General features: G+C 39.7%; 1 protein-coding gene across 12 annotated transcripts in view; it reads left to right on the top strand.

The window, feature by feature from the left end:
• LOC111260991 (uncharacterized) overlaps positions 1–13,852 on the top strand; it is a 30,309-nt gene that overhangs the window by 15,318 nt on the left and 1,139 nt on the right. For 5 of the 12 annotated variants that reach the window (XM_022834135.2, XM_086968528.1, XM_022834129.2 and 2 more), the window contains 5 exons: positions 931–1,049; positions 2,510–2,682; positions 5,099–5,308; positions 5,895–5,959; positions 11,804–11,982. In XM_022834135.2, coding sequence (XP_022689870.1) covers positions 931–1,049; positions 2,510–2,682; positions 5,099–5,308; positions 5,895–5,959; positions 11,804–11,982 — 746 coding nt within the window. Of the gene's footprint in view, positions 1–930; positions 1,050–2,504; positions 2,683–5,098; positions 5,309–5,894; positions 5,960–6,599; positions 6,841–11,803; positions 11,983–13,852 lie in introns of those variants that run through there. The other 7 variants (XM_022834140.2, XM_022834138.2, XR_015311300.1 and 4 more) reach the window with 7 other exon arrangements.

Below are 13,852 nucleotides of genomic sequence, written 5' to 3'. Positions count from 1 at the left end.
TAGTCCATCATCTGAAGTTTAGCCTGAATAGCGATGAAAGGCACAAAGTACCTAAATATTTTTCGCTTAATTGGCTAGACACGGCCGATATACCGCATACAACACATCTTCTGCTAAACAGGGAATTGTGCTTTCTCGTATAGTGAAATTTTACCGGTCCTGTTTTTTAAGGTTATTAAATAGTATAGTCTTCGTATTGTGATTATCTAATTATCATACGATAATAACTGTTATATGGGCAACGAGATCCAGCTATCGGGAAGGCGTGTGATAAGCAGTATAGCAGTATAGTATAGCAGTATAGTTATTGTCGAGGTGTGAACTGCGACCAAATCGCTTTCTCGCCCATAGCATAACTACTTAAAGCCTTCTGATACGCAGCTGAATACTAATTGAAAACAGCTCATAGCAGCAGAAACTCGAAAGCGAGTAGATTTCGTCAACCCTCCCGACCCATTTTTGGCTGTTATCGGTAGATCGGCTATGTAAAGGCGGCTGATTAGACATGCGGTACAAAATGCTTTAATTGTATTTTACTTATGAAACAATATGTGTATACAGCCATTACGTCACGTTTCATTTACGACAATTATGTCCAACTTACGTGATGCTGGTTGGAAAATTATTGCTATTGAATTTGTTTTTTCTTTAGGAAAATATATTGCCTCGTCAACGTCGAAGGCTGCCTTTCGTAGTAGAGTAAGGGCTCGGCAGAGGAGGGTACACCATGTTTGCACTGATCTATGCATATGTCTTCAATGAACAAAATACCGTTGCATTGAAAGCCGAAGGCTATTGTTGATTTTTCTATATTGAATAATCTTGAAGTGCAATAATGAGTTTGTGTTAAAATGTTTTAGGATAATCTGTACATAGAGGTGCTATTAGGGCAATACACATATTCATATGTTACCCTAATTGTTATTGCAGGGACTGTGGTGCTTTGTTTGACGGGATGCCGCAACAATATGGTTACAGGGGTGCCATTTATGTGTCGTCATGATCGAGCTGAACTGCTCTTCGCAGCTACTACCCGCTTCCATGCAAAAGTTCGTCCAAGAAATTACGATTTACCTAATTTTCCCTAGTACAGTACGAGCAGGATTTATTCGCAGATCTTCACTAATTTTTGCACTTAGTCATATCATCCTAGAATTCGTGCATCGTATCGTAGGGATGCGTGACCGCTCCCGCAGTTCATAAGACTGAGAATACTGCAAGCAGGGAACATACTCTTCAGTTTAAGCAGTTCCAATATTTTCGCACTCGATATGGGTTAGATTTATGTATCCGTACTACATCACGATATTACCTGACAAGATTTGTGCTGTAAATTGTCAGTATGACCCTTTACATGCATGAAGTCCGATTTTGTTATCCGTATTATATTTTTGGTAATTGGATTATTACATATCTATCGTTTCGCTGGACAGATGCTTATGTTCCTTTCGTATCTTCAAGTATCTTATTTACTCGAGTTCGATACATAGGCAGATCATTTCGGTCACGTTAATGCACCTTTCACGGATGAAGAGAGGTTAACCTTAAGTAAGATCACCGTTGCAGACAATAGGACTTTCTCGATAGGGATTTCTGTATGGTCCAATCGCACCACGTTCTCATTGCACGACGTTTGAGAGCAATAGTGCCGTCACTCTTATCATCATGAAGCTAAATGGAGGATATTAAGCTAAAGTGGTTCTGCGTTGGTTATTTTTCCAGTCCTTCACTCAATTAGTTATTGTTAGCTCCGAGTAGATAAATGGTCAAACAGTACGGCAATCCAAAGCACACAAACAGACCCCGTACAGGTAATGGCAACTCGAGCTTCAGCAAGAGAACCCTATGATTCTAGTAGAGACTTCCACCCCCAGTGCGCAAGTGTAACTAAACAGCGGACCATAATTGGCTCAAGTGAGAGCTATTATAACGATCGATCGATTGACTAGACGATAGATTACCTTAGACTCCCGAGACCCAAATGGAGTGTACCTCTTCCTTCGCACGCTGTCTCCATACGAGAAAGCTCTAGGTTCGTAAATAATTAAATCAATCAGTGGTAGTACGTCGATTATGGAAAAAAATAGAACTACGTACTGTATTTCATTCATTTAATGCAGTCAAATAGATAGCAGGGTGCATCTGTATACTCTGTGCGCTTAAGAGACGTCCGCAGTAGAAGGGTTATACTTGACTATGCGCATGAAAAGTCTATTGTACTATTGTTTTTTATAATAGGTAATGTTATTATAATGTTGAAGGTCATTAAACTGTATATAAGCTTGCTAACTGCCGTATATAAATTCCGTTCCCTCTATTAGAAACACTATTCTATTTAATTAACGCAGCATGTTTATATGTAATTAGAGGCCAGTTGGACGAAAATCGGGCGGGCTTCTACTCACAGGCATAAAGTGCCTTTCTGAGTACGCTATGGTTATTTTACTATGTGTGACTTGAGAAAAGATAAACAGTTAATAAATGGAATGAATGAGACTGTACAGTTCAGATCACGTTTGCAGTCATACGGCAGCCGTCTCTGGTCGTTCTGCGATCAGCTCTTCTCCATTTTTGTGGTTCAACCATCTGTGATTTTGATTTGGCGTGGCCTTTGGAACATCCAGGACTACACGTTACTTCCAAAAGATCCTGTCAAATCTGCCAATATTTCCTGCCTCGCAGGTAGGTGCCTAGCAATCGTATTCGTGGAATTACACTGAGGTCTCGACATCTTTACGCGTTACATAATGTACAGCCTTTCTTTTTCCACGTAAAAACTACGTAGTATGTGCAGGATATCGTAGGTAAGACGTGAGTATTAAATTTGGAAAAATAGCCTTTCAGTTAGAACAAAGACTATTTTCCTAAGGATCTTTGGAGGAATACCGCAAGATTAATCTGAAGATTGGTTACGGATTAGAAGGTAACTAAGAGCCAGGTCAAAACTATGAAGTTATCAACAATTGAGTAGTATAACATTGAAACAAATGCTGTAGTGAACCATTTTATTGTGCATTAAATTTCTAATCCTTTGTACAGTATGTTTTTACGGCCGCTGCCATATATATATGCAAAAAGTATACTTTCTTGTAACACGTTTCTCTCAAGCCGGTTACTTTATGGGCCTGTGATATGGATACGCCGTGTGTGATAGCGTCATCATTGATCTTCGGCAAAGTTTTGAGACCATGTGATGATTGCATTTGGCTCTCAGGGATGAGCCATGTTTATCGATGATGTTTATCTCTTGTATCTTTCTCTCTCCTTTCCCGAAGGTGTTTCTAACCGCCTCTGTCTAATCCGCGGTCTGGAGCTAACTCACTCAGGTCTAGGTAACTCGGAGTAAAAAGAAAACCTGGTTACTTCGTCAAAGGTGTAGAAGCATCTGTTTTTGTTTGCTTGCGTCGCATGCCATTGTCGTACAACAGTCATAAACTTGCCACTGATCCAACACGTACCAATAACGTGTATTGTCTGCACTAATTTGCCTACGGAACAACGGATCTGTTATGTGAAGCAACAAGCCGCAAGGTGCAAAATGGTTTGAGACCATATTGCCTCGAACTTAAACATAGATCTATGTTTACAACATGCTCTTCGAAGTGTTTATGTTACAAATATATTTAATATCATCGTCAGATTGTCGTTGGTGTCGAAAGAATATCTATATGCATGTACCTAAAAACTGAAAAATTAACTTTGCTGTATTCGCACAGAAGGCCCCATTATTCCCTAGATTTATTTTCCATCTAACCACTTTTCGAAGAGCTTATACTGTGAACTTCTCTAAAATCGACAATTTGTCAGGGTTATTAAGAGATCCAGAAAAGGCAAGATTTAAAAGAAAAGTTAGATAAAGATCTCCTTCTGCAACAACCCCATATATATATATATATATAGATGGAATTATAAAATTTGAAAAAGCTTTCTTATTCATACAAACCGTGTAGCATTTACGTGTCGTTGGCAAAACTCGAAGCAAATAAGGGGCACACTTGAATGAATAAGCATTAGCGACAATCCTGCTTTTAATAATATATGCGTACTCATTGAGAAACGTCTCGAAAAAACATTGTTACTACCAATCAGTCATATCCAGGCGTTCCTTGAGGCATTATGTCAACCCAATCATGTTATGAAGCCTGACCTTATTCTATCTCAGCAGAATGGTGAGTCGTTCTAGCTACTTACTTACCTATTTTGTCATTGTATAGTATTAGTAATGCACTCACACTTAACTAGACCAGTTTACAAAATACTTCTCCTAAGAGAGCACGTCGCAGCTATTAGGCCCTCAAATTGAAGACTTTGATATTTACTTAATAAATCCATTGGCATAAAGCCATAAACCATAAAGGGTTTAAAATCACCTTAATTCTTTTATAGTCCTCAAGGGCAATTACAGATTGTGTTTTCGTAATTTGATGCTTCTATCACCTATTATTATCTGTTATCTATTATCTTCAGTCCTTCACTGTGTGAACAAGGTTTTCGTTTGTATTGCTTCGAAAACTGCCAGTAGAGATTATGTCAGATCGACCGGAAGAAATTGTTGTTCTTGTATTTTTAATATGAGCAAAATGAACCCATATTAGTATGTTCTCTCTCGGGCCTTGTGCCAGTGTGGAAAATGCCACGTGATAGAATAATATAGCCAAACTTATCCAGGCACAATTGCCCTTTGTGGACTAAATATTTTCAGCTTTCGCAAATAAAGTACCAAATGAATCAACTTATTCCGACGAAAGTAGAGTAATCTGCAACTATAATACGTACAATAATAGATATATTGAAAAAATCCTATCTTTGAGGCTCCGAGGGAATCTGTAAGACGTCTACTGAGTTATCGTTTCGTTAATTCGAATAGATCCGGACGGTACGAGGCCAGTGCGAAAAGAGTGGAAAGAGACGCTCCCCACGTAACAATGCCTAATATCATACAAGCGTAATATTGCAGAGGCCAACCATAAAGTTAATTAAGTTCTGTTCGTGATGTGAAAAAGAGCTTATTTAACGGCATTGGCGGCCGTGTACAGCAACGAGCATAAAGGAATGGGCTCAAGATGTGTTACATTGCGTTTATTTTGACCTATTTCAGGCACTCTGGTGACTATTGTTTTGTACCTTCTCCAAGATTCTGTAGCAGAAATTACGCTTGCATTGAGACCCTGTGCGCGATTCGGTGTCGAGCTGGTGTGGCAGCAGTTAGCTGTGGCCTCGTCGGTAACTCTATGGAGAGGGCAATGGGTGTGGTTCGCGTTAATCTTCGAAGAATTGGCCTCGATGTGGTTTGTGACGCTAGCCGCTGGTTAGTTCTTCATGGAATGAAAGGCTTTGTGAATCCTAATGATATTCAAAGAGGAAAAATTCAACAGTTTACCAGGTCAAGTTCATCATCTCAAGTCGATTAACTTACGATAAGGTTTTATCTTCTCTAATCCTGAAGAACAAGGTTCGGTTGGGTGTGACGAGCAGCTCTTGATCGAGACCATAAGCTAAACGTACCCACTGAGAATTCACTCGACATTTTCGCTCGTTGTGGTGCAATTTCAACGGTTCAAATCGGTCTCAGATTTTCCAAATAGATATATCATATGGAATCGGTTTCAATCAAGAGAAAAATAGAGTATTTCTCAGATTATATTAGACGCTCCTTGTCCGAGCAGTCCTCTTAATATAAGTGATACGTCAAGATAGTTCATTGCAGTTCGTAAGTTTAAAATCTGGTTGTTTGATATCTGTTTGAATTCGAAGGAACAATAACATGCAATTATGTAGAAAGAATTTTATAAATGTAATAGAAATAACACATACATATTAGCAGAACGGGGATGAAACGGAGGCAAAGTAAGATACGCGCCGACGAAGGTCTGATCGTAAATCAATTATTTCAGTGAAAACGGTGTCAAGTGCCAGAGGTTGCTTTTTGGTGTTACAAAACAATCTGCTAATTCCATAGGTAAGATCGAACACCTCTCATTAGTTACGAAAACAAAGTGAACCTGTTTGAAGGGTCAGTAAACGATAATAACTCCATGGAAACGTGGCACGCGTACAAAGATATCCTCAAAAAAATAACTCGGGAAATCTCAATGTGTGAATTGCATTATCTAGAAAGGTTAACCATGTTTGTTATTCTTACCGTTACCGCTAATTATCTAATCCCCTTAAACTTTTATTTTCTGTTGAACTCATACGAACGATCGACCGTTGGAAGAGATAAAATTATTTTAGAATTATAGAAGATATTCTGAAAAACAGCATCATTATAAATAATCAAACCTTCAATCGTAGAAAAGTTCGAAAACATTATCATAACATTATGAAAGACTTTTACCAGACATTGCGATCACTTTTGTTATATATATATATGTCTCAGGGTGTAAGGACCACTTCTAATTTTTTGCCCAAAGCTTGACAAAGAAGCTATTTCGTCAGTATATACATTGTGAACCTTTCGTATCGGATTCTTAACCTTCGAGGAGCACGGATTCACATCAAATATGCCTTTCCCTATTGTAATAACTACTCTATTCAAAGCACGTATTGACGTGACTGGCTGAAATTGTTGGACCTATCTTTGTTTGTATTTGCATCAGGTCTAGGCGATACAAGGACGGAGGGACCATAAGACGATAGGCGTGGTACCCCTGTTATTCCTTTTACAAAAAAAATTGTTTCTATACAAGCACAGACAGTCTGGCGGAAACTACAACAGAACACTGTGTGTCTACCTATGAAATGCCCCATCTGCATGTCTTGAAGGTTATGTACTTCCGAGTCGATGTATGATAATTCTACGACGTCCGGAAAGCATTGAGACTACTTTGTAGGTGAACATTGTACCGAGAAAATGTTCCTTGCCTACTTCTAAGTATCTTTGTTAATTTCATATTATTTCAAAACGGAATATATATATTGTAAACCCGTTGAAATGTAGTATGGTTCGTATACGATATGCTGATGCTAGTCCCAGAAGCTACCGTAAATATTCCTCGGGTGGTGAGATAGTTTCTACTGATGAATATATTGCGACTACATCGTATCACTATCAAGCTGAAATGAAACAAACCGCGATATTTTGGAGTACGAATGCAACTGCATTACGGTAGCGTTGGCCAGCATATGATTGAATTTAAATCGACTGTTCTGAGAAGGTGCCTCTTTATTTTGTGGATGATGCAGGTTCTGTCCTGATAATAATTCGACCTGGCTTTGTTGTTTGTTTGGGGATGTCCTGCTGATAACTCACCGTTCCTAGAATCACTGATAATTTTCCAGCCAAAAAAATGCGCGCCGTTTAAACTTTATCCACTATCAAAGCGTTGTTATCGACCATCTTATCAAGGTGACAAAACCGTTTTCAGTTATAATTACTACAGCTTTGATGACACCTTGAATTATGAAATTGCGCCAAGCATAGTGGAACTTGAAACGTTCTCTGACCTTTTAGTTTAAGATCCAGTCAGTCAACTTATGCACGAGACGTTAGGCAAAAGGCGATATACCTTTTGTCCCAGAAACCGGTCTTTTATGCGAAAGAAATCAAAAGTACCTAAGATACCGCAAAATGCGCTCTTCTCCTTTTCTGTTATCTGATGAACCTTGAAACCGAAGAACTTGCAACCTGACTGGGCTAAATGATATTTGTTTCCCCAACCCTCTGGCAATTTCTGAACAGCTATGTATCTACCATTCGCATTTTCATATTGTTTATCTACGGCTTCTCAAAATGAACCGATAGTGAATATGCGTATCTGTAAATGGTGCTTTTTAGGGTATGGAAAGTCCCGTAATCACATGAACATGGACCTAGAAACTAAATGGCTCAAAGCTAACGTGGGTTATTAGTCTCCAGAAAGTAATTGAAGTATGGTGACGACGAATGGTGTTGTCATCAAGAAACCAGACTGCGTGTTTTCGATTGCCGTGTTAACGACCTATCAGTCTCTGGAGAAGCTATAGATAGCAATTTCTACACACTTTGGCGAGCATTTTATAGTAGCAGATGCTTCTGATGTAAATTGCAAGTACTATTATTACCTCACGTCCGAACTTCGACATCGAGCTGGATTTCTTTCTCCAGGGACACGGCGTTCTCCCATCTGGTTCTTTTCCGACTGGCAATAGAGATCTAATTATGTCTCGTCTATAGCGACCGTATGCTCCAGGTGAGCTTTTTGTTAATTAAGGTTTTATAAAATGTACGTGGAATACACAACACGCATTTCCAACTGGTCTGGAGTCAATTCACTGGGTACATAAATTGTACTCAGTTTCGCCGAGATTACAGCTTAAGTTCGTATCGTAAACCGCTTACAGGCTCGTTTCCGCGAACGGTGACTAAGCCGACGTGATTGTTTCCACGCTCTCTGAGCTTCCGTTCAATAATACTCCATGTATGATAATCTAGTGTGTTAAACTCTGGCCTGTCTAGTATTCCTGGTCGATTATTTTACGACAATTGTATTCTTAATTCCTTTTTAGCACTTTCGCTGTGTCACGTAAAAGTCAGATGCCGTCGATATCGTTGACCAGGATACAAGCAACCAATGCTGTACTAACAGGCTTATGTGCGCCGATCCACCGTTTCGTTGATGAACATATAATCTTTCTTCAGACACTTCAGCTGTCCGCCAGTGCACTGAAGTTTGCGAGGCATGCCGATAAATTTCTTCAGTAATGCGTTCGCCTTTCTGGAAGAAGGATGCTGGTATGACGTCTCCTCACTGGACACTACACACAGAACACGAACTTTTGCCTCTACCCTCAAAGGCCGCATCCTTTAGGTCGTGAGCAAGTCAGCAATCATTCACGCCGTTCATTTTTTCACCCATAATAAAAATTTCACCTCAGATAAACATAAAGGCAATTTGCTGCTCCTCTTCCGAAACAACTAAATAACAAACAATGCCGACAAATTATTTCCGTTTTATTGTTCTTAGAAAGCATCTGCCTAACTTTTATGACGTGACCTTTATGTGACGTGTACTTGAGGTTTTCGTGAATCATCCGTGACTCTGTACGCTTACCTAGATCAAATACTTTCACACTCTTGTCGAAATGAAGGGTTCACTCGAAATGCGGTTCAAGGCGACAGTAAATGGCCTCGGAACCCGTTTTCTACCGTGGCTTCTTCGTCACGTTGTGTTAGACATTACTTCTGCTTTTTCTGCAAGTGCACACTCATTTTTGGAACACTGTCGATTTAAGGGTTCACAATTTCGAGATATATATATGTATATATAACAAGACGTTAAAAAGCACCGTATTGGTTGGTGCCGTAAAGGTTGGGGATCCAAGAAGTGTATGAGATATTTGTACGACACCGATCTTACAAGCTGAAGGGCTAGAGCAAAGGCTAGAGATAGAGTTGCGGCTTTATCCATCTCTAGAACATATAATACAATGTGTGAAATGACAAAATACCGTCATCAATATCTGCAGCTGTATGACGGGCACCCGACTGCGAAGTACCTCACTTCTTCAAATTCTTTATTACATCTTAAATAATGTATCGTATAAAAAAGTCTTTCGTCCGTTATCAGGTTGTCCATTTAGGGTTATTACAGAAATGTATGCATACAAGTATTTCCATTCAGTTAATACTGGACGTGGTATCGTTTTTTGTAAACGCCTATCGAAAACAGCTATCTAAAAATGCTTCAAATAGTACGAATGTATGTACACTGCCGTTTTAACTTCCAGTTAAAATCGAGCCCGCAAGTTATTCTGTGGAGCGATGTTAATTAAACGAAAGAATTACTCTTGATAATATGTCAGCTGTAGTTGACTATCAAATCCATCGACTAGCACGAGCATCGAGGGGATTTGCCAATCCTGGAAGTGAGCGGGGATCCTCAGATATCGTTTTGATATATGAATAAAGTTACATACGCCATAGGTGGCAGATATACACAAACCTGTTAGGAATTTTATAACGTTATTGAAACTCTCGTTTGTTCGGGAAAAACAAATACAATTGATTATACTATATACACTATAGGCCAGTGTATCGTAAAAGACGAGACGGCACCGTAGCTATAGAAACAGCGAAAGTATTTGTGAACTTCAAAGGAGTGTGGTTTTGGACGATGATCTCAATAATGGTGGCAAAGCTATTCGATAAGCGACGCAAAAGTTCCATGCGTTTGGAGCTGTACCACCTGTGGTACTGTGACATCCGTGTGTTGAACCGGGCGCCGCCACTGTTATTGTTTATGTGACTTCGGGAGCGATTACCATCAACTCGTCTTTACGCCTCTTTTTTTTTTTATTTATCTTTATAGCTCATACGTAATACGTGGCGTACTGATTTTAATGTAAACTGTTCCGTTCATGGCACAATTCATACAACTGTGCATGATGCTGGAACCAAGTGTTTGTTTATTTTAGTGTCAAACGGAAGTCCTATGTGCAGGGCATTTTATGGCGAGGCAAACATCTTTTGCCGTATTTCGACTCATGTAAATGAGCTATTATATTACAATTTGAAAGCAGATGAAATAAGCTAGAGAGGGCGGAGAACGAAGGCGGGATTGATGTGATCAATTTATCGTATGTTGTTTTCTTAAATAGAGCGGAAAAAATATGGCGCATGCATGCAATATATATGCTAATGTGCGTCTGTGGTCTATAGACACCTATTTACTAGCCCTATATGCGGCATTCAGCTATCGAACGACTATCAAAAGTGTGGTAGCCATCGTTGTTTGAAATTTATAGGACATAATATGCTATCAATTGATATATTGCTTGAAGGGAATAGCGGCAGAGGCGCTTTCAGCAGATGGCATTAAGCGAGCTCAGAACTGAGCCAATCGTGAGACCATTTCAGCAAGCACGTCAAAACAGTAAAACACAGTATGTGCTTAAATTGTACGTACGTGTCCTGTCTATAAAGATCACCTAGTTTTCGGATAATGTGCACCTGTGTTTGGTAGCATGTTGTTGACTGAAGAGGTAGTCCAGGCCAGGCAAGTTCGCAGCTTCCGGACAGTGATCAGCAGGGTTGGTTTCTTTTTTCTAACGAAGTTAGACAGTTAGCTTGTGGCAAAGGAGGCGCACGTTTACGTGATATTGATATTTGAGCTAAAACGATTTCATGTTGGGCTCCATGACTGGACGTCAGAAGTGACATATTGTGAGAAAGCGCGGATGGCATTACGGTGAGCATAGCTATGCGAAGATTCGAAAACCCAGTGTCGCACAACCTACTTTTTCGTGTGGGCCAGTTTTAGAAATGTACTACTGTTCCAATAGGCAATTCAAGTTTCTGTGACAGTGGTATCTAAGTTTTGAAAACGAACCGCTACTGCGATGACCCTCGAAAGTTAGGTGGCCAACGATTAACAAAGTTAAAGGCGAAGCACATACGTTTCAACATCGATTATTGCCATCGTGTTCGTTGTAGTGAATTCAAAAAATTGAAGAATAGGACTAGGATTGACGCCATAGCAGATCTCAGAAACCTCTATTGCTATCAATATGCTTATCGTTTCACGATAGACTGAACCATTTTTATAGCCCGGTATCCAATACGGATGTACGAATCTATAAAAGTGGCCGAATCAAAGCTGGTTTCAATTCGACTCGAAACAAATTTCAAAAAATAACTAAAACACACATGAACTATACTTAGCCTGACTTGGCCTTCGTCACAGTTTCTGACAATATCGTTTCCTTTCAACGTTGCTCAGTTTGGCCTACGCGACCTGTGTAGTCAAACAGATTGGTTGCCTATGCTGTACGTTTTAGATAACATTTCAGCGAAAGCCAATTCTAATTTCGTTTTCAATTTCAGGATGGATACTGACAATACTGAACATGGGTGGTCTTTCGACCCAGCTGGGTGCTGTACCCGATCCGCCGTTAGACATAAGAACCGATGTGATCCGGTTCCCGATAGATTATGTTGCCCAGATATATAAAACGCACGTTCAATATACGGCACTTATCAAACAACAACAACAACCTGGCCAGGTAGGAAATAGGAAGCAGGTTTACACCTGGACAGTTTGAAGCGTTGAAGTGATCAGCTTACTTTTCAGCAAAATAGATTTTCGAGTGGATCATTCGTGTGGTAGTGGCACACTACAAATATATCGTTCGATCCTAATGATGCGGGTGGCGTCCTTGAGCTATGTTGCAGGACATTTTACGGCCCGTCCAGTGGGGTGTTTGAAGGCACAATGCCTAAATGCGGAACACTCTTTCAGATATCACTCCGTTTTTATTCAAATAGATCGATTTATTAGGAAGTCACAGTAATGCTGAGTGTTCACTTATTGATACCTTTTTTTTTTTTTTCTTTGATAGTGTATGTGAGTCATGGTTAAAGGCTCCTACATAAGTTACGAATCCTTAGCAAAGAGGTAGGATGGATGCCGTTTGTTACGTAATGGAAGCAGAAGTCGACGATGTGCGCGATTTGCGATGGGCAAAAGTGACAAACAATATGAACTTCAAGCTATACCTTAATGGATTATCCTGTTTACTGAGAATATCAGTTTTTTTAAGCATGTTACATTACAAACACGAAAAACACATAACTGTATCAACGACAATTGAGGCATCTGAAGGATAATCTTATCGACTATTAAAGAAGACCATCGATTGCAAAAAGGTACCTCCTTCCCGGGTAATCGATAATTATACACCGTTTTATGTAATCTATAAAAAAAAAAAAAAAAAAAAAACTAGAAATTCGGCTTGCTGTTGGCATATTATACGCATCTTACAACAACGAGTATTCCTGTAATTTAGCCAATTCAATACTTGGGTTTCACGGCTTACGTATTTGTACATTTTACCTTTCAAATGAAACGCTCAAGGATCTGGTCAAAGTTAATGCAATTCTAAGTGTTAAAAAAAAAAAGTTGTTAAAAATCAATGTGTTGGTGACCTCTAGTTTGGTACTGTACAGTTCTATAGTCGTGTAACACCGTACATGCTAGTATTTTTCATTTAAATCAACGTGTTATTCATTCTGCCGTACACCTATGTGTGTCTTCCTACCTGTAATATGGTCCTAGTAAAAGCCTAGACCTAACTACATGCGGAACCGCAGTAGAAAGTGTGTAAATGCGCTCTACAGTTACTGAGTAGATGTTGACCCTGAACTGTAACACCATGTCGGCGCTTAGACATCAATACCCAGCCAGACAACAGGCCAGTTCTGTGTCGGACAAGTCAGATCGTGTGTTTGATTAACTTTTTGACCCACTTCCTCTAAACGAACGAACGCACAGCCTGAGCTGACTACGGACACTCATCGCTGGTGTCGACCCCAATTCGTTCTCAAAACGAGTGACCGCTAAACTATAATATCAAAATGCAAATTTTAGAATTCTCCGGAGTCAGCAATTCCCGACAGCATCACACGTCCTCTACAACTGAAACCGAGGACTCAGACGTGCAGTACTACTGCACGAACGTTTGAAATTTCGCTCACCGCCTGCAGTGTTTAACCTGCAGCCCATATGACTGGGTCGCTTCGAAGGGGCAGTAGCAACCCAGAATTCAGCAGTGAACGTGGCGGTCTAGAAAATAATAATTAATATTATTTGACAATTCATGATGAGAACTAATACGAATTGCATAGGATGAAATTAAATAACGCGATGATCGATTCTACGTTCAATAACTCTGTACGCGACGTAGTACGCAGTAGCTTTCGCCCAAAACGTATATTATTTTTGTCGCAAATGGACGAACGAGGCTTTTATCAGAATCTATAGGTTGGCCAACCTATAGATTATGATAAGCGTTGAAATATGACAAAATTCAAGGGAAGCGAAGGTAAATGGATTCAGGCTCCGGAAGAGCTCATTGAAATCGATGGTAAACTTCC

Source organism: Varroa jacobsoni, unplaced genomic scaffold, assembly GCF_002532875.2.
Source record: "Varroa jacobsoni isolate VJ856 unplaced genomic scaffold, vjacob_1.0 scaffold_502, whole genome shotgun sequence".
NCBI classification, from domain to species: Eukaryota; Metazoa; Arthropoda; class Arachnida; order Mesostigmata; family Varroidae; genus Varroa; species Varroa jacobsoni.
This window is presented reverse-complemented; position numbering and strand designations above follow the sequence as displayed.